The sequence below is a fragment of the Rhinoderma darwinii genome, chromosome 6 (genome assembly GCF_050947455.1).
Source record: "Rhinoderma darwinii isolate aRhiDar2 chromosome 6, aRhiDar2.hap1, whole genome shotgun sequence".
In the NCBI taxonomy this organism is placed as follows: domain Eukaryota; kingdom Metazoa; phylum Chordata; class Amphibia; order Anura; family Rhinodermatidae; genus Rhinoderma; species Rhinoderma darwinii.
The window spans coordinates 10,780,474-10,801,349 of NC_134692.1; the positions used below are offsets into that span (position 1 = coordinate 10,780,474).

General features: G+C 42.1%; 1 protein-coding gene across 1 annotated transcript; it reads left to right on the forward strand.

Annotated features, from left to right (window-relative positions):
- Nucleotides 1–203: 203 nt before the first annotated feature.
- On the forward strand, nucleotides 204–19,490 carry WNT6 (Wnt family member 6). Its single transcript, XM_075829111.1, has 3 exons — nucleotides 204–418; nucleotides 9,868–10,169; nucleotides 18,063–19,490. Exons 1-3 carry the CDS (start codon nucleotides 220–222, stop codon nucleotides 18,522–18,524), a joined length of 963 nt encoding a protein of 320 aa, XP_075685226.1. The 5' UTR covers nucleotides 204–219; the 3' UTR covers nucleotides 18,525–19,490.
- Nucleotides 19,491–20,876: the final 1,386 nt, after the last annotated feature.

Consider the following 20,876-nt stretch of genomic DNA (forward strand, 5'->3'; position numbering starts at 1 on the left):
GCGGGGGGTGCTGTTTCTCCGGCCGCAGAGATCGTAGGTCCCTTGGCAAGGACCTCGATAGAATAACATTGTAAAGAACATTGAGTCATATGATTGTAACAAGCGGAGCTTTGTGTGACAGCGGCGCCCAGATGTACAGGCACCGTCCACTCTCCTTCACTTATTTTCTCCTTTCTTTTTTTTTACTAATTTGGCAGGGCAGTTGGCAGCCCCTTGGTGATGGACCCCAACAGCATCTGCAGGAAAACCAAGCGCCTGGCCGGCAAACAGGCCGAGCTGTGCCAGACGGAACCAGAGATCGTTAGCGAGGTGGCAAAGGGTGCCAAGATGGCAGTGCGAGAGTGTCAGTACCAGTTCAGGTCCAGGCGGTGGAACTGTACCAGTCACAACAAGTATTTTGGAAAGATCCTGCAGCAAGGTAACCAACCTCATGTCAACGTTCCCCTTACTTGAAAATGTTTGAGAAGGGGCATCAAGGGGATTTTCAAAAGCATTGTATAAAGTGGCACCGCGCAAAAGTTCTTTCCTTATACCCAGCCGATATATGGAGGACATGCCACAAAACTACGGCATTTGAATCACAAATAGTGCATGTGACCCCCTTCAGCACACCCCAAAATGAATACTGACCCCAGACCTTCTAAACTAATATAAAACGCATAAATACAGACATTAGACCTTTCAAATACAGACCCCAGACCAAACACCCTAAATAGGGACCTTAAACCCTCTATATACAAACCCCAGATCTCATAGATACAGGCCCCAGACCAGACCCCCTAAATACAGACTCCAGACCAGACCCCCTAAATACAGACTCCAGACCAGACCCCCTAAATACAGACCCCAGACCAGACCTTCTACATATAGACCCCAGTCCAGATACAGACCATCTAAATACAGATCGTAAACCAGAAACCCTAAAAAAACCAGAGCCCAGACAAGAACCCCCTAAATATCCTAGACCAGACCTTCTACATATAGACCCCAGTCCAGATACAGACCATCTAAATACAGACCGTAAACCAGACCCCCTAAAAAAAACAGAGCCCAGACAAGAACCCCCTAAATATCCTAGACCAGACCCTCTAAATACAGACCCCAGACTAGAATATTTTAGAAGATCCGAGGCACCAGAGAGATTTGCCTGCTCTTCCAGGGGGTCTCTTCTTTGTCCCGACCCCCACAAATCAGATGGTTATCACCTATCCACAGGAAAAGTGATAAGTAAATATTGATTATGGGAAAACCCTTTTAAAGTCTCTGCTTGTTGTCAGTGATTGGGAACATTCAGAAGCTGAAAACCTGGACCTAGCTCTGCTCAGGCAGCTGCAGTTTGTTACACTGTATCAGTGCAGCTAAGGCCTGATGCACACGATCAAATTTTTAATCTGTTTTTTACAGATCCGTAATCTTCATCCGGACTGTACCTCTACATTTTTCTATAAGAGCTTAAGAAAATAAATTGTGGCATGATATACTGGATGTTGTATTATGGAGTGTGCTCCCCTAAAAGTATTGCTTCTTGGGACAATATGGTGTTCTTGGGCACATGACTCAGAAATATGGTCCATTGGGACCCAGCAGTTTCAAGTTATGCCTCTCTAAACATGAAGGATTCAATTCACTGACCGCAAGCAGAGATCTTGACAATGGTGAATAATTGAAACACAAAGTATATTAGAAAGTTGAAGAACCTTTCATTATTCAATGATTAAGCTTAATTTACAAAAGACCGGGCGGCCTTTAAATAAAGTTACGGAGAAGATTAACCCATGAGAATGGAACGGGGAAAAATTGCATTAAATATTCTGCTCTGACTCTCCCGGTAACCAAAGGGGGCTTTGACCTTCCTGATTGGAGGAACTACTTTTTAGCTTTTCAGTTCCAACAGGTCTGGGACTGGGGCTAATAGATTTTTGTTGAAAACACTAGGGGACAAATGGTCTAATATATTCGAAGTTCTAGAAGCCGGAGTTCTGATTTCCCCTGATTTGGGACTTGGGCCTCTTTAGGGTATGTTCACACGGCCTATTTTCAGACGTAATTCAGGCATTTTACGCCTCGAATTACGCCTGAAAAGACGGCTCCAATACGTCGGCAAACATCTCCCCATTGCTTGCAATGGGTCTTACGATGTTCTGTTCAGATGAGGTGTAATTTTACGCGTCGCTGTCAAAAGACGGCGCGTAAAATTACGCCCGTGGCAAAGAAGTGCAGGACATTTCTTGGGACGTTTTTGGAGCCGTTTTTCATTGACTCCAATGAAAAACAGCTCCAATTACGTCCGTAAAAGATGCCGCGAAAAACGTGAGTACAAATAAAATGGGATGAGGATCTTGGGATTAGGATCGATTGGGGATTCGTTTATAAACCTATCGGAGAAGCATCATTAGATCACGATCGCCGATTTATTTGTTTAATGATCGATCATAGGCTTTATTATACACCGAAGCGCTGAAAGGTTATGGGGTTGAGGAATAACGATCATTTTCAGAAATGTGGAATAATGGGGAACTCATCCACTTGTTGTGGCGATGTCCCAAATTACATAGATATTGGAGTAGGTATCTATTTTAGAATCCATTAGTATCCATTTCTAAATTAATACGGAAAGGGGTTCCAATGGAACCGATGCTATTTATTTTTGGCATCTCCGGTCTTCTGAAAGACTGTGGTTGGAGCAAACTAATTAGAAAGATTTTGTTTCTGGCAAGATTGGTTATCATTTATAAATGGATCTCAAAAGATTTTCCATGGGAAGTAGAATGGCACCATAAGATGAATAGAGTGATGCTTTTAGAAAGATCATATTACTTGACGCTATGTAAAGCGGACGGGGAAAATTCTTCTATAAGATCTGGAACAGATGGATAATGGAACTATCCCCCGAACAGTAAAAGTTTAAAATGTGTTAGTAGCTGTTTGGGTAATGTTTTGTTTTATTGTTTTTTTTTTGCTGTTTTTCATTTTTCTTTTCTTTTCTCCTCTCTCTCTCCCCTCCCCACGCAATATTTTCCAGGGTTTTAGTGGGTGATTGTTGACTTTTTTAGTATTATCTATTTGAACCCCTTTTGGGATATTGTCTGTACTACATAGTACTTTGTTTACTATAATGTTAACTTGCAACATTTTCTCAGCTTTTTTGTTATGTAGTATGGAATATTTTGATGTACTTAAACAATAATAAAAAATTATATTATAAAAAAAAACAAAAACCCTGCTAATGACTTACAGGAAAACGGATCATGTGAAGGTGGAGTGTCCCTTTAAATGGGTAATAAAATGCTGCAATAAAACATCTTGCCGTGATGTACGTGTGACTGATGTCCTCTACTCGCTGAAGCAGGACAGATATTCCTCTTTAGACCCGGGCCAGCGAGTGCAGAAAATACATTTCCTTTATACAATTTACCTTTGCAATGCCGCCTTTGCCAAATTCTTCAGCTTCTAAAAATATCCTAAATTATTGGTTTTACTGGTCGCTGAGGAGGAAGCGGAGGGTCGAGAGCGAGTGGTTTCCTTGCATCACAGAAGCTTTGTGCTATTTAAAAACTATAGAAAAATCTGTGGCATCCAAAGCACCGATAGCAGGTTGTCACAGGTAATTGATGCGTTTACACCCACTGGGTCTTTTTCTTAAAGGGACTGTCCACTCACAATAACCCCTATCCATATGACCTAATGTTACAATTCTTCTGCAACAACAAATGGCACGCAGAGCCATTCACTGACAGCAAGCAGAGATATGAAAATGGTGAGGGATTGAAAATACAAAGTATATTAGAACGTTCCAAAGCAAGCTTTTTCTTATACTTTAAAATCTATGAAGGATCTCAACAAGTTTTTTCATTGTCCTGTTGATCTACTCCTATCCGGAGGATGCCGCCACTGCTGTTCAGCTCCTTCCGGATGTCTCCACCTCATTCTTGATGTTATAGCAGTGGTATTTTGGCACTATATGGCACAGTTATTTGTTTGCTCTATAGCACTATTATGTACTCACTGTATGGTAGTATTATTTAGGCACTATATGGCAGTATCATTTTGGCAATCTATGATACTATTATGCAGGCACTGTATGGCAGTATTATATAGGCATTATATGGCAGTAGTTTTTAGGCAATCTATAGTACTATTATATAGTTACTGTATGGCAGTGTTATATTGGCTTTATTATTATTATTTAGTCACTTTATGGCAGCATTATTTGGGCATTATATGGCACTATTATACAGTCACTGTATTGCAGTATTATATGGGCATTATGTGGTCGCATTATTTAGGCAGTTTGACACTATTTTGGGCCTTTTATAGTGGTATTATTTGGGAAATATATGGTACTATTATACAGTCACTGTATGGCAGCATTATACGGTAGTATTATTTAGACATGGTTTGGCAGTATTTTGGGTCATTCTATGGTGGTATTAATTTATTATTATTTTGGCAATCTATGGTACTATTATGCAGGCACTGTATGGCAGTATTGTATGGTAATATTATTTAGGCAGTGTTTCACAGTATTTTTGGGCATTCTATGGTGGTATTATTTTGGAAATATATGGTACTATTATACAGTCACAATATGGCAGCATTATATGGTACTATTATTTATGCATGGTTTGACAGTATTGTGGGGCTTTCTATGGTGATATTAATTTATTATTATTTTGGCAATCTATAATACTATTATGCAGGCACTTTATGGCAGTATTATATTGGCTTTATAGGCTGGTTTTATTTTTGTACTATATAGCAGAATTATTTGGGCAATCAATGGCACTATTATGCAGGCACTGTATTGCAGTATTGTATGGGTATTATATGGTACTATTATTTAGGCACTGTTTGGCAGTATTTTTGGGCATTCTATGATGGTATTATTTAGGCAATCAAATGGTACATTTATGCAGGCACTGTGTGGTAGTATTGTATGGGTATTATATGGTACTATTATTTAGGCACTGTTTGGTAGTATTTTTGGGCATTCTATGGTGGTATCATTTGGGTAATATATGGCAGTATTATTTAGGCAATCAATGGTACAATTATGCAGGCACTGTTTGGCAGTCTTGTATGGGTATTATATGGTGGTATTATTGGGGTACTATATGTCAGTACTATTTAGGCAATCAATAGTGCAATAATGCAGGCAGTGTTTGGCAGTATTATATTGGCTTTATAGGCTGGTATTATTTTGGTATTATATGGCAAGATTATTTGGGCAATAATTTGGCGTATTATGCAGGCACTGTATGGCAGTATTCTATGGGTATTATATGGTACTATTATTTAGGCACTGTTTGGCAGTATTTTTGGGCATTCTATGATGGTATTATTTCAGTACTATATGGCAGTATTATTTAGGCAATCAATGGTACAATTATGCAGGCACTGTGTGGCAGTATTATATTGGCTTTATAGGGTAGTATTATTTGGGCACTATATGGCTGTATTTTATAGACATAATATAGTATTATAATTTGTAAAATACGGAAGCAGTATGGGAACTGGCCTTTACACAATTCTTGCTGAGGGATCTCCACAAATCTTGACTCTTCCCTTCATTACTATGAAGTCCTGTTAAAGATCGAGATAACAGATCAGCATTCAGAGTGATACCATTTCTGATTTTGCCTCAAGCAGTAGAAACATTAGACTTGCCCCGGGCAGAAGTGCAGGGTACATCACCCCTGAGATCAGGGTGGTCTATCCTATAATGTGCACTACAAAATCCTTTAAGGACCGGATTTCTTTCACCTTATAAAATATTCCAATTCTCCCAAGTTCAAAAGTCAATAACTCAGACTTTACAAGTCAGACAGACGTAAATCCCAAATGAGTGTTTTTGACGCATAAATGGTGGATGAACGGCGCGTCAAAATCATTAAGGACGGTAAAGAGGAGCCACGATGAATACCCCCCAGTGAACTCCAGAATGTCACGTGGGACAAGGAGGAAGATGGAGACCACAAGAGAGAAGCGCCACACGTCTGATACTCTTAACCATTCCTCGGGGTAACAATAAACCACACGGCACAGACAAGAAAACATTCTTTTTCTTTATTAAACCCACTCATTGTCTTGGAGCATTCATAATGACTTCATTACACCACCAGGGGAACATGTCTAAGCAGTAAAGCTGAGGACTTATGTCAAATGTAGAAATAATCGTATTCCTGCCTGCAGGGGAGAAAGAAGCAAAATAACTCAAACTCAGGAAGAACCGAGATCCCCAAATGTTCCCGCAGCTCCGTGTATCCAGCTGACCGCACAAACATTATTCCAATACAAATTATACGGCACATCGTGTTATTCAGATTTACCCATAAACTGTGTCGTACTAACTTTGCAAATAGTTTGAATGTATCGATCTCGTGTTATGTCGTCTTATACTCCATTGACATCCAGAGCTGCATTCTGAATTCTTCAGTTTGCTGCTTGGAATCCATCAGCAATTTGCTAACAGACACACCCCAAGGACATTTTTGGAGGAAAAAAAATTTGCACTGTATTTTAGTAGACCCTGGTTTAAACACTACATCTCCCAGAATGCAAATCAGCAGGACATGTTCTTTCCAGATAGTGAAGGATGCAGGCTAAATGTGTGAGGTTAAGCGACCTGAGCGTTAACAGGAAGCCAGCAGTAGTGGATGCAGCTCAAGATGGGAATTGACTCGACATTAGAGCCAAATCAAGGCCGATGGGCAAAACATTTAGTGGGGGGATGCAGGAAATAAGACTGGAGGTCTCGGTCAGCTTATGGTGTAGTAGGAGCCCCAAAAGGGTGGAGGCCCTTGGGCAAATACCCCTGTTTCCTTTCTTATAATCTGTCCCTGCTAGACGCACTTTTCACCTTATTTTATGCAGTCAAAGAAATATGTTCACGTTCTAATACACTATGTGGTTCTAATCCTCACCATTTTCAAGATCTCTGCTTGCTGTCAGTGAGGACATTCATTATTTAAATTCAGATGCTGCCAATCCTTCCTTGTCTAGTCCAGCTCTTACAGCTGAGTGTTTGTCACAATGCATCAGTGTAGGCAATCCTCTGTGAGATGAACACATCATCGGTACATTAGCACAAGTAGCAAACTTTTTCTAGAGTTCGCAATGGATTAAAGTTGAACCCCCCCCCCCCCCCCCCCACACACACTACTTACATATTCCTTTGCCATTCAAGACCATGAACCCTGTGGGAGCAGTAATGTCGGCCATGTGGGTTGTCATCCAGCTTAAAGAAAAGTCTGGGACATAAACCAATAATCTGATGTCTAAGGTGTTGGTAGACACAATGGTGATGGCGGTTTCGGGGGTTAACATAGGAAAGAATAGGGTATTCCTGTCCAGAAGATAAGCGGTGCCAGTCACTCATGCCTGTTAGAAATAACAGGCGTGTTTGGATGAGCTGGACACTTATGCTATGGGGGACATTGGGGCTCATATATACATCTAATGTGTATGGCACCTATATACTGGTCTTGACTTCTGTATTGGGGTCAGGTCGTCTCTGATCACTAATCACCAAGCCTTTGTTCAGCGTAACGCATGGCTTCCGTGCTGCAGATGCCTTGTTACTGCTATTCCAGATTTAGATGCAATCAGTCTCCACGGAACATTTTTTTCTTTCTTTGGGGAATTTGATGGACAAAAAAAGTGAGTTTCTAAAGTGAGCATGATGTGAATGGAATGTCCCTGACGCCTTCCTATATGTCTGATTTGTGAGTTATAACTTTGCCTTAGGGGGACCTGCTGATGGATCCCTCAGAGACTGCAGACCTTTCAGAGAAGCTCTAGAGCAGTGGTCGCCAACCTGTGACTTTCCAGCAGTCGGAAAACTACAACTCCCAGCATGCCTTTGGCTTACTGGGACTTGTAGTTATGCATCAGCTAGAGAGCCACAGGTTGGAGACCACTGCTCTAGAGTAAAGAGAACACAGCAGACACTGTGCGCCCATTCCCAGGAGTTATCACCTTTCAACTTTAAAGTGAATGTCCAGCCTTGAACATCATTTTGAGTCAAAATTCTGTACTGATTAATTTCTTAATATATCTTTATAGTGTTCGGAGCTCGGATTTTTATTAAACAGAGCTCCAAACAAATTTCCTGCAGAGACCTAGGGTTGAAGGATAAAATTCTGTCTGCCTGTATCCACCACTAGGGGGAGTTTGGTGCATACAGCTCAATAATAAAATGGTAATAATAACTAATAAAATAATAATAGGTAATAATAAAACACTCCTAAAGTAGTAGCTGCAGGCAGACAGAATTTCATCATTTAACCCTTTGTTGGGGCTCTGTATCACAAAAACTGAACTCCGACCACTATAAAAAAAATAATAGGAAATTAATAGGCAGAGAATGTTGGACCTAAAAATGACATGATGTTAATAGGTGGACAATGAAGAAGAACTCCACAGTAAAAAGAAATCTCCTGCAGAAGAAAGACATTATTACTTCCAGTGTCTTCTGAGCAGAAGTCTTTGCGATGCTGGATCTATATGTGACCCCAGCTCTATAGTAAATGTCACTGTATGATGTCTATTGCTGTGCAACAGTCCTGCAGAGCAAACAGCACATCTTAAACAGAATAATTACAATGAGATTTGTCTTTAAGCAGAGTTCCCCTTTTAGCTATTGTCATCCAGCTTTTCCATCATCCTGAATGTTAAATCCAACCAATGCAGCGTTATTAGAGTCACTGGACATGTTTCTAGGAACGCTTTGTGATAACTACAATGATGCCTATATGAGCGCTATCAATATATCACTGTAAACCTAGCCATTCAGAAGTCTGGGAAAGTTGAACACCATAATGATTCCCACCCAGCTTTCCCAGAAGCAGCTATAAATAAGAAACAACTGAAAATACTTTTTGCCAACTTGACAGACGATTTATGGACTAATTTTTACTAGAGATATATATACATATTTTTTTTAAAGGAACACTCCGGCCATATCTGATGTGTTATGCCTAGTTCAGGACCTGAGGGGGCAGTGCATGACACAAAAATTCTCTCATTGATATTCTGTGTATCCCTGTTCTTGGAAGGTACTGATTCTCCTCATGGAGATCCAGCTGGTAGGGAGTCTAAAGAGAAATGCTCCCTGGGAAAAAAATATGCAAATAGTTCTCCAGAATGTAGAAACTGGCTCTCTAGTGTCATGCTCCGCCCCCTCAGGCGCTGCTTTAGACATAACACACTGCATCTGTATTTGTCTAAATGCTACTGAAACATACTGTAACTCCCATCGTCCAGGGCTCTAGTTGGATCTGTACTTTTGAGTAGTTGGAGTCCGCAATAAACCACTGAAGCGGAAATCAAATGAGAATTTTTATATTATTTTTATTACTTTCCAAAGACGGATGTTCCGGGTGTCAGCACAAGTCATGATTAAGTGAACGCAATAAACTCTGCGGGATACGATCGTCATTACTGTATAACATGTCTGGGGTAAATGATGAACCCAATTGCCTCAATTGTCCCAGACGTTCATTCATATTTGGATCTATGTGACAGATCCTATTGTCCTGTTGGGGACGGGCAGCGTAATTATAAGGATATGAAATAAATGTAGCATTGCCTGTGGCTGTATCCTGTTACCGCTGCCGTATATTGTGACTGGCAGTGCCCCCTTTTTGGCAAAATCAAAAAACACAAACTTCTGAACATCGGCCAAGAACGGAGGAGTGATAGTGTAACACAAGAAGATACAATTTGCTACAGTTTAGTTCCGAGCTTGTATAAAATGTATCATTTCCAGAGTCTGATTTGGAGTAAGTGGAGTGAGAATATTTAAGAAATTTATTGGGATATAAATCGGGAGCTAATGGTTCATTTTTTTCACCTGATTTCCTGCAGATATCCGGGAGACGGCGTTCGTCTACGCCATAACAGCAGCCGGGGTGATCCATGCGGTGACACAAGCTTGCAGCATGGGGGAATTGATGCAGTGCGGATGTGAAGTAACGCGGAACTGGGCGCCGCCACCTCTTGCCATTGGACCTGGGGCGGATAAATCCGCGTGGGAGTGGGGAGGCTGCGGTGATGACGTGGAATACGGCTATGAGAAGTCTCGACAATTCATGGATGCAAAGAGAAAGAAGGGGAAAAGTGACATTCGCACCTTGATTGACCTCCATAACAATGAGGCAGGAAGACTGGTAAGGATTCTTTGCAGTAAGAGCAGTGTATCATATAAAATATCCAGAACGTGAAGCTGAATATTTACAATGGTGAGGTATTCTTCATTGCCATTTGATGAAATTTTAGGTGTTGCCAGACTACGACCATTGCTGAGAAGACATGCTGGGACTTGTAGTTCCATGACATACCGAGTTTCTCATTGGCTTAGGTTGTGTTAGTTTGTTGACCGTGGGGAACTGTTTTATTTTTAGAGTAAGTTTTTGAATGACGTGTAGGTTTCTAACTCCTTCTGGATAAACAGATTACAGGAATTAAACTAATATGGGCACCACAACAGCCACCATTGCTATCACCCAGCTCTCCCAGAACGCCAATACATTAAGTCTAGATGCATAACTAGGCAGATTTGCCATTCAGGAGTCTGGGGAAGTTGGATAACAACCCACAACAACATAGAAACCGAATGACCAACTGTAATGTCAGCCATTGTGATCACCCAGCTTTCCCAGAGACAGATATAACTAAGACATAGAACATTTTTAACCAGTTTCGGATAGAGGATATTCAGTGGCCGGCCCGTCCATTGGGCAACCTGGGAAAAGTCGAACTGAGCCGAGGGCAGGTGAAGTGGCACAGCAAGCACTGCTGCCGCTGCTTTCTAGTGATTGGCCGCGTTCACCACAGTTTGATCTTCACCGATCCGGCATTGGTGACCTATCCAAGCGATATAGACAAAACACATAAATGGGCACCACTGCTATATGTCATAGAATAATAACGTGACTTGGGGTGCTCATTATGTCCTAGCGATACATCACTAGCGTCTTTGAGGCGATAATCCCTTTATTAAGAAGAAGCTTCTGGCGTCGTACTGTTGCCTTATCAACCTGATCGCCCACTTTTCCATCTGCGTCTCCCACCATCACCTAGGCCTAGTCGACATTCACACGAACGTGGCCATTTTGCGTGCGTAAAAAATGCAGCGTTTTTCTTGCATTGCAGTTCCGTGTGACATCAGTGTACGGTGCACGTCCGTGTTTTCTATGCGCGTATGTCATGCGTTTTTTACATCCGCAAAAACAACTGCAGGAGGTGGTTTTTTTCTTCCTCATCTTCCACATTTTTCTTTAGCAACTGGTGCATGAAAAACACAGACAGCACACAGATGTCGTCCGCGTGCTGTCCGTTTTTTACTTCAATGGGCTGCGCAAAAACGCACCAAAACAGGACATGCAGTGAGTTTCACGTCATGGACACACGCTGCATGAAGAACACTGCGTGTCTGAAGAGCCCCAATGAATTTCATAGGTCCATGTGGAGTCCGTGAAAAAAACGGACAGCACACGGACGTGAAATACGCTCGTGTGAATAAGGCCTAATTCAGAAGAATGTAGGGTACGTCCGTGTGAAGGGTCCGTTGAAATATAGAACATGTCCTATTTTGTTCGTTTTCACAGATCCCTCCATAGACTCAAGTCTATGGGGATCTGTGAAAACGAAACCCGCACCGGGGCACCTTCACGTTTTTTACGTCCGAGTTTCCCCACGTTCGTGTCAATCTGGCCTAAACTTGAGGCCAGTGACACAGCCGCACTCGTAGCTGGAGCAACACTTTATGAAACAGTCTTCACTTATGGGTCCATTAACTTGCAGTGTTTTTGGTGGCTGACAGGGGGCGATGTGACACAGCGGGTAATATTTGCTGGCTGGGTAATGGGATATGCCCATAAATACTCCCAGGGGTGTAGCTATAGGGGGTGCAGAGATGACACCCGGAACCCAAAGGCCACTTTACCACATAAGATGGCACCAGTAGTACAGATGGCACCAGTAGTATAGATGGCACATGGTTGGAGGGGGGACCCTCAGAATTTGCATTGGGGCTCAGGAGCTTCGAGCTCCACCTCTGATATACACCCAGGACATAAATACATTTTGAATTCCCCACCTACTGCACTGATGACCCCCGGTGTATCTGTAAAGTTTCCGTGAACTGTCCCTTTAATTGCATCAATAAGCAGAATGGAATTTTGTCAAAAAAACTAAAAAGCGAGATGCCATATATAATGGTGATTTATGGGAATAGTCCCGGCAGAGCTGTCTGCGCTCCTTCTCTGCTGTCACTCACATCCACCGAGGAGAAGGCAGGACAATGGATTTTGGCTTCATGCTCTGAGACCTGTGGTTTCCTATCCACGATCATAGAAAAGTATTTTAATTAAAGAGCCAGGAGAAGGAAGAGCCTTCCATGAATCATGAATTAATTAGCAATGAGCGATGGATTGGGGAGGCAGAGGCAGCCGTGTGGCCATGCAGAATTCCTGGGGGTGGTGGGTTTTGCCTGCAGGGGAACAAGGTGCATTCCATGGGAGAAGCATCTAGGTGTTATCTCCCCAATCTATCTCTCCACCTCCTCCTCTGGCTCTGTCCTCTCCATCTCTCACTCCCTTTCTTCCTGTCTCTTCAGCTTCATCGTTTTGCTCAAATTGCATTTGCTTTTCTTATTCATTAAATGGTATGTACACCTTTAAACACCATCTATACAGTTATGGTTTATGAATAGATAAAACCTGCAAAGAAAGTTGAGTAACTTTGCAAATACATTGCATTACTCCAATCTGTATTATACTCCAGAGCTGCATTCACAGTTCGGCTGCATGACACTGGACACAGTCAGCAAGAATGTCATTACACACTGTCCTAAAATATTAGTTGAACTTCTTTAATGCAGGGAGCAGTTCAGGTTTCCCATATGAAAGACTACATTTCTCAGAATAAGTTCTGTTTAAAAGCTGAAGAAGCAAGGAATTCTGGGAGATTTACGCACTGAAGTCTGCAGAATTGTGAGTGCAGCTCTGGAGTATAATACAGGATATAACTCAGGATCAGTACAGGATAAGTAATGTAATGTATGTACACAGTGACTCCACCAGCAGAATAGTGAGTGCAGCTCTGGAGTATAATACAGGATATAACTCAGGATCAGTACAGGATAAGTAATGTAATGTGTGTACACAGTGACTCCACCAGCAGAATAGTGAGTGCAGCTCTGGAGTATAATACAGGATATAACTCAGGATCAGTACAGGATAAGTAATGTAATGTATGTACACAGTGACCCCACCAGCAGAATAGTGAGTGCAGCTCTGGAGTATAATACAGGATGTAACTCAGGATCAGTACAGGATAAGTAATGTAATTTGTGTACACAGTGACTCCAGCAGCAGAATAGTGAGTGCAGCTCTGGAGTATAATACAGGATATAACTCAGGATCAGTACAGGATAAGTAATGTAATTTGTGTACACAGTGACTCCACCAGCAGAATAGTGAATGCAGCTCTGGAGTATAATACAGGATGTAATTAAGGATCAGTACAGGATAAGTAATGTCTTGTATGTACACAGTGACTCCAGCCGCAGAATAGTGAGTGCAGCTCTGGAGTATAATACTGGATGTAACTCAGGATCAGTAATGTATGTATACAGTGACTCCACCAGCAGAATAGTGAGTGCAGCTCTGGAGTATAATACAGGATGTAACTCAGGATCAGTACAGGATAAGTAATGTAATGTATGTACACAGTGACTGCACCAGCAGAATAGTGAGTGCAGCTCTGGAGTATAAAATAGGTAACTCAGGATCAGTAATGTAATTTATTAGCAAAGTGATAGATACGTATATATTTTAACGCCTGTATTATGGCTGCTAGACCCTGAACACTACAGTTTTAGTGAATCAGGATTTTGTGGTGAATTAACTTTGGGTGGTCCAGTAGAACTACAGGGGGTCCAAGTCTTGCGGCGTTATATATATATATTAAAATGCATACATATTACGGCAATCTAAACCCAGTTTAAATATGTATTCTGCAGAATTCATAATTTTTTTTGGGCTGCTGTCAGTAGCGGCAGAACCTCTCATGGCCAGTAGGGGGCCAGGGAATCCACAATACTACTTATAGCCAGTAGGGGGCAAGAGAATTCAAAAACTGTTTCCTGCCACCAGCTGTTCTTTTTTAATAGATTTGGGCCCTGTTACATTTTGCACCTGACTCCCCGTTCCTATGAAAAGTTCCTAATTTGCCATTTGCACGAGATCTCCCAGAAGACCTGATATTCACTAATCATATGAAGTGCTATCTGCCTCCACTTGCTGTCAGCGCGGAGCTGTCTAACTGCTGACAGATTGCTTTAATATTCCACAGTCCGCAGTTTGCTATTCCAGAACACGACCGTTCCAACATGTGGCTGCTGCTACCGTTCGAATTCCTAAAAAAAAATGATGTTTCACTTAAAATTTTGGAAAATAAATACCCCCATCCTCTGTGATGGCAGGAATCCTCAATGCATTGAGTCCGTGTGAGGTGGTGCACAAAATATAGTTTATTAGAGGGTTCCCTACTTTCCTTATGATTGCTCAGCAGATAGATCAGAAATATTGGCACCAGATGATCGCTGTGATCAGCGGCTATCGGCAATAAGCGTCACAGTAGTTCACATCGCCGCTGTGCATGGAAAAAGCTAAAGGGACTACAATCCCTTTGTACTTAAGATTGGCAGCGGTCCCAGAGGTCGGACCCACACTGATCATAATGTTATAGCATTTTCTATCCTAGGGAGTGACCCTTTAATGCCCATACAACCCTCTCATCATGGAGACTTACACGACCGCTGAATACTGAATACTGACCGCAAATACACAGGGCAAGTCCTTTTATGGTCCGGATTTGCGACTTCACAAACTGGTGAAATAATGATTTTTTTTTGCGGATCTGTGACACTCGGATGCACAAGAATTTTATTTTTTTTCACACAAATGGACCGCGACAGATCCGTGGTTTTGCGGCCTGCAAAAACTTTACGGTCATGTGCAGGAGGCCTTATTAGTCTATAATGAAAAGATCTGCAACTTTTTAATGTAACGTCTGTTTTAATTCTTCACCGTTTTTATTCTTTCTGCTTGCCGTCAGTGAATGGTAACATTGTTGTTTACCACCAGAGGCTAAAATCCCATACAGACCGAATACTTTTCATGGCAGAGGGTTTGTTAAAATTGCATCTAGTCTAGACAATCCTCTGTAATCTAAACACATCAGCAGCACCAATCTCTCTCCTGACCTGATAGTTTGTTACAATGTATCAGTGCAGGTAAAATGTATCAGCCTGGAGTCCAAACTGTTAAATTTACAAAGGATTGTTTAGACTGGAATCAATTGTAACAAACTCTCAGCTGTGATCTATCATGTAAAATGTGTATTCTTTCCAGTGCAGATTGCCCTCCTGTAGAGACCTCTTATCATGCAGTATGACATTACCCCACAGACCTGATACTATTTTGTCTAGATACAGTTTGAGTAACGACACTTGGCACTGTACCCGGACCCCTCCAGGCCGTCACTTTTTTTAGGTTGAGCATTTATATGTCAGGATAATTGTAGGTTTAGAATTGTTTCGACTTGTTTGACTGATAATATAAATTGTGCAGCGATTCAGCGTTCCAGTGCGCAGGATAGAAATCTTTATCCTATCGCAGTAAAGTATGCTGGGAAATGGAGCCACAGGGCTTTATTATTCTAGAGTAATCAGGTCAAACTCAAGAGAGACCCCCCCCCCCCCCTGTAAAAGTCAGGAGAGGGCACAATAAGCAAAAAATACCTTTATCTACAGATTCATATTGTTTACATAATTGCAGCTGGAGACATTGTAAACCGAACATTTGAACATCATTTTACAATTTACATATATAATTAAACTACATAAAAATCCCTGTGTACATACATGACATTACTTACCCTGTACTGATCCTGTATTATACTCCAGAGCTGCACTCACTATTCTGCTGGTGGAATCACTGAGTACATACATTACATTACTTATCCTGCACTGATCCTGAGTTACATCCTGTATTATACTCCAGAGCTGCACTCACTATTCTGCTGGTGGAGTCCCTGTGTACATACATTACATTACTTATCCTGTACTGATCCTGAGTTACATCCTGTATTATACTCCAGAGCTGCACTCACTATTCTGCTGGTGGAGTCACTGTGTACATACATTACATTACTTATCCTGTACTGATCCTGAGTTACATCCTGTATTATACTCCAGAGCTGCACTCACTATTCTGCTGGTGGAGTCACTGTGTACATACATTACATTACTTATCCTGTACTAATCCTGAGTTACATCCTGTATTATACTCCAGAGCTGCACTCACTATTCTGCTGGTGGAGTCCCTGTGTACATACATTACATTACTTATCCTGTACTGATCCTGAGTTACATCCTGTATTATACTCCAGAGCTGCACTCACTATTCTGCTGGTGGAGTCACTGTGTACATACATTACATTACTTATCCTGTACTGATCCTGAGTTACATCCTGTATTATACTGCAGAGCTGCACTCACTATTCTGCTGGTGGAGTCCCTGTGTACATACATTACATTACTTATCCTGTACTGATCCTGAGTTACATCCTGTATTATACTGCAGAGCTGCACTCACTATTCTGCTGGTGGAGTCACTGTGTACATACATTACTTATCCTGTACTGATCCTGAGTTACATCCTGTATTATACTCCAGAGCTGCACTCACTATTCTGCTGGTGGAGTCACTGTGTACATACATTACATTACTTATCCTGTACTGATCCGGAGTTACATCCTGTATTATACTCCAGAGCTGAACTCACTATTCTGCTGGTGGAGTCACTGTGTTTACATTACATTACTTATCCTGTACTGATCCGGAGTTACATCCTGTATTATACTCCAGAGCTGCACTCACTATTCTGCTGGTAGAGTCACTGTATACATACATTATATTATTTATCCTGTACTGATCCTGAGTTAAATCCTGTATTATACTCCAGAGCCGCACTCACTATTCTGCTGGTGGAGTCAATGTGTACATACATTACATAACTCATCCTGTACTGATCCTGAGTTACATCCTGTATTATACTCCAGAGCTGCACTCACTATTCTGCTGGTGGAGTCACTGTGTACATACATTACTCATCCTGTACTAATCCTGAGTTACATCCTGTATTATACTCCAGAGCTGCACTCACTATTCTGCTGGTGGAGTCACTGTGTACATATATTACATTACTTATCCTGTACTGATCCTGAGTTACATCCTGTATTATACTCCAGAGCTGCACTCACTATTCTGCTGGTGGAGTCAATGTGTACATACATTACATAACTCATCCTGTACTGATCCTGAGTTACATCCTGTATTATACTCCAGAGCTGCACTCACTATTCTGCTGGTGGAGTCACTGTGTACATACATTACTCATCCTGTACTAATCCTGAGTTACATCCTGTATTATACTCCAGAGCTGCACTCACTATTCTGCTGGTGGAGTCACTGTGTACATACATTACATTACTTATCCTGTACTGTACACAGTGACCCCACCAGCAGAATGCCTCCAACTCTCAGCTCACAGACCTCAAACATTGAAATCTACTGATATTTATTAAAGGTATTGTCTACTTTATATAACTCCTTTCCATATATGCAATTAGAACTTTCTGCTGCCTAAGTGGTATGGATCCAATACAAGTCTGTGTAGCATTGGGAGGGAGTCTCTTGTGCAGCAGATGCAATTTCCGGTGACTACTTCTGCACACATAGAGCTACATGTACTAGAATTGTGGTCACCCAGAGAAGAAGCCAAGTGGTTGCGAGGCAATGTGGCCACACACAACCTGCAGCATAGAAAGGAGAGGATATAAGATGAGACATAATATATACTGTAAACCTGCACGACTGACCTAAGACGCTACCTGAGAAACGATCAAAATTGCCGCATTTTTGAGAATTTTTGTTTCTATTTAATGCCATTTTATGTCACTTATATTATATTTCTTTGATGTTTTTGCTGCAGGCGGTGAAGAACTACATGAGGACAGAGTGTAAATGTCACGGCCTCTCCGGCTCCTGCACCCTGCGGACCTGTTGGAAGAAAATGCCTCATTTCAGGGAAGTAGGAGACCGACTGCTTGAGAGATTCAATGGAGCCTTCAAGGTCATGGGTGGGAATGACGGCAAGACAATTATACCTGTCGGACACAACATCAAACCCCCCGACAAACAAGATTTGATTTACTCCGCCGACTCCCCCGATTTCTGCCAAGCCAACCGAAAAACCGGTTCCCCAGGGACAAGGGGTCGTGTTTGTAACAGCACGGCTCTGGACGTGGGGGGATGCGACCTGCTCTGCTGCAGCAGGGGGCACCGGGAGGAGACGGTGGTGGTGGAGGAGAGCTGCCTGTGCCGCTTCCACTGGTGCTGCGTCGTGAATTGCAATAAATGCACGGTCAAAAAAGAGCTCAGCATGTGCTTATGAGACGGACTGGAAGGAGAAGGCAGCCCCAAAACGGCTCTGCGCTCTCCATAAGGGGGCACCTGGATGACGACCGAGGACTCTGGCATAGACACCCCCTCTAAAAACAGAGCTGGTTGACTAATGTGACTCTGAGACTAGAACGGTCACGTGACCGCGCCTTATAGTGAACGGATACGTTACGGGGACGCGTCCTTTACAATGGAGACAAAACAAATGACTGGTTACCTAAATAATACCTAAAAAGCAGTGTCATTTTATAGATAATATATATATATGTATGTATGTAAACGTATACACAGGAACATAATTATTGTACTTCAACTAAATGCTGAGCAACGTTTTCATGTTCTCCTATGAAATTCAACCTATTGTCTGTAGAAACGTCATTTGGAGCTGGACCAGGTAGATCCCGATAAGTAATGGGGTTCATGCCATGGAGAATGGGGTCCAGCACCAAACAGCATCTCCCCGTGAGGAGATTCCCATATCTGAACCCCATCTTCTGCCTCCAACCCTAGATCTGCAATGCTCCTCGGACTGGAAGGGGTGAATGGTGGTCCTGTGTAGGGATATGAGGGGGTACCCGGGGGCTACTGGTCAGTCAAGGCCATGTACAGTATTCACTATGACTACAGATGCCTGCCTTAACTGCACCTGCCATAGATGCCCCCCATGTGCCCGTAGTGAGTGCCCCCATATTGGCTGACATGACCAAGAATAAGTACTTATTATGAAGCACGGTCTACGGTGGGAAGGTGATTGTTGTTGACCAATTCCATCACCTTCTTGCTTCAATCGCCCATCAAAATATTAATTATCACTATCAACCTTTACGTAGGGTCGATGCAAATTTTCTATAGCTTCTGTGCATGTTTGGTAAAATTCCAATAATCCAGTATCCTCAACTGGAAATTCCAAATACTCGGAGGTACTCAGCTCCTGAATAGGTCCACGGAAATCCTCATCATCAGCCATTTATTAGAAATTGATTTAAATGATGAAATTCTGCATAAAGATTTATTATAGAGTTGAATGGGAGCTGTATAAATCCCTATGCAGTGAGCTCCCCCTAGTGGTGGCTGCAGGAAAACAGAATTTTATCAGGTAAAGTGTTTCCGATTTGCATCCACAAAAAAAACGGACTGTCTTTCATCCATATGAATGTTCGTGTGGTTTCCGCGTGTCATCCGTTTTTCCTGTACGTTATTCTCCTCTGCAAGCACTTCTGGGTTTGACTTTTCTTTTCTGAATTTCTTTAGCAATTGCTCAGTAAAAAGCGGACAGCACAAAGATGTCTTCCGTGTGCCGTCCGTTTTTTTAGTATACCTATAAACTGTCAGAGCTGCACAAAAGTAGTTCCTAAGATGTGTGAATAGCCCCTAAGACTATTTGAAGCTGTGGATTTGGAGCTTTGTGTCAGAAAAACAGAGGTGTGACCCCTAAAAAGAATTCCGAACCTATTTAGATTATAATGACCTTACAGGAACATTTTCCTGCCCGAAACTCCACGAATCCCTGCACTATCCCAAACCACCTGGACTATTAGGGGTTAACCTGCGTTACCAATTGTCCATAAATTCCAGACAGACATTCAGTGTAATGTGGGGAGCAGCATTTTGCCATCTCCATCATGGGCTCCAATGTATTTGAAAACCCCCATTTAAAAATTCTGCATTTGCCCCGATGGCGGCGATTCAGATAAACATGGCGGCCTAGAAAGGCGGGGCTTATGGACAGGGGTTGTCTCTATGACATCGGCGTCCACTCTTTGGGGCCCGGAGGATGAATTCCGGGGATAACCTGTGGACCTGAAGTCCTGAACTATCAGATCAATTCTTGCTAATCTAGAATGGGACTATTATTCTGGAAGTATCGGGATTTCTGGACCATCAGATGTCGGATTAATGGACTTTTTCTGAATTACATTTTTAATCGAGCATTCCCATAGAGGAGTGTAAAATCCCAGACCAGATCGACCAGTGTAGGAGACGTCGTATGACCCACAAATTAATTACCGCAGGTTCCCGCCGCTGCGCTGAGCCGTTATATATAACCTCAGAGCCCCATTTCTATATACTCAGCACTTATTCTCCAGAGAAGGGGTCAGAACTGTCTCTGTTTTTAGTGACATCTTCCGAACTCATCCTGATTTCATGGTTGAAGATTTTGACTGTAAAAATATAATTGTTAAATCTGATTACACATACGGCGGGCACAAACTAATTCCGTATAAATGGCGGTGTAGAGGGTGGGTTACGCTGAACTTCATCATTGTATTATGACAAGTTCTGCAACTGTATAATGTACGTTTTGTTTCAATTTCTCACCATTTCCAAGTTCGCTGCTTGCTGT

Coding starts and splice junctions, on each gene's coding strand:
- WNT6 (XM_075829111.1), top strand. CDS start 220: ATGGACCCCAACAGCATCTGCAGGAAAACCAAGCGCCTGGCCGGCAAA. Junction 419..9,867: donor TGGAAAGATCCTGCAGCAAG/GTAACCAACCTC, acceptor GATTTCCTGCAG/ATATCCGGGAGACGGCGTTC. Junction 10,170..18,062: donor ACAATGAGGCAGGAAGACTG/GTAAGGATTCTT, acceptor TTTTTGCTGCAG/GCGGTGAAGAACTACATGAG.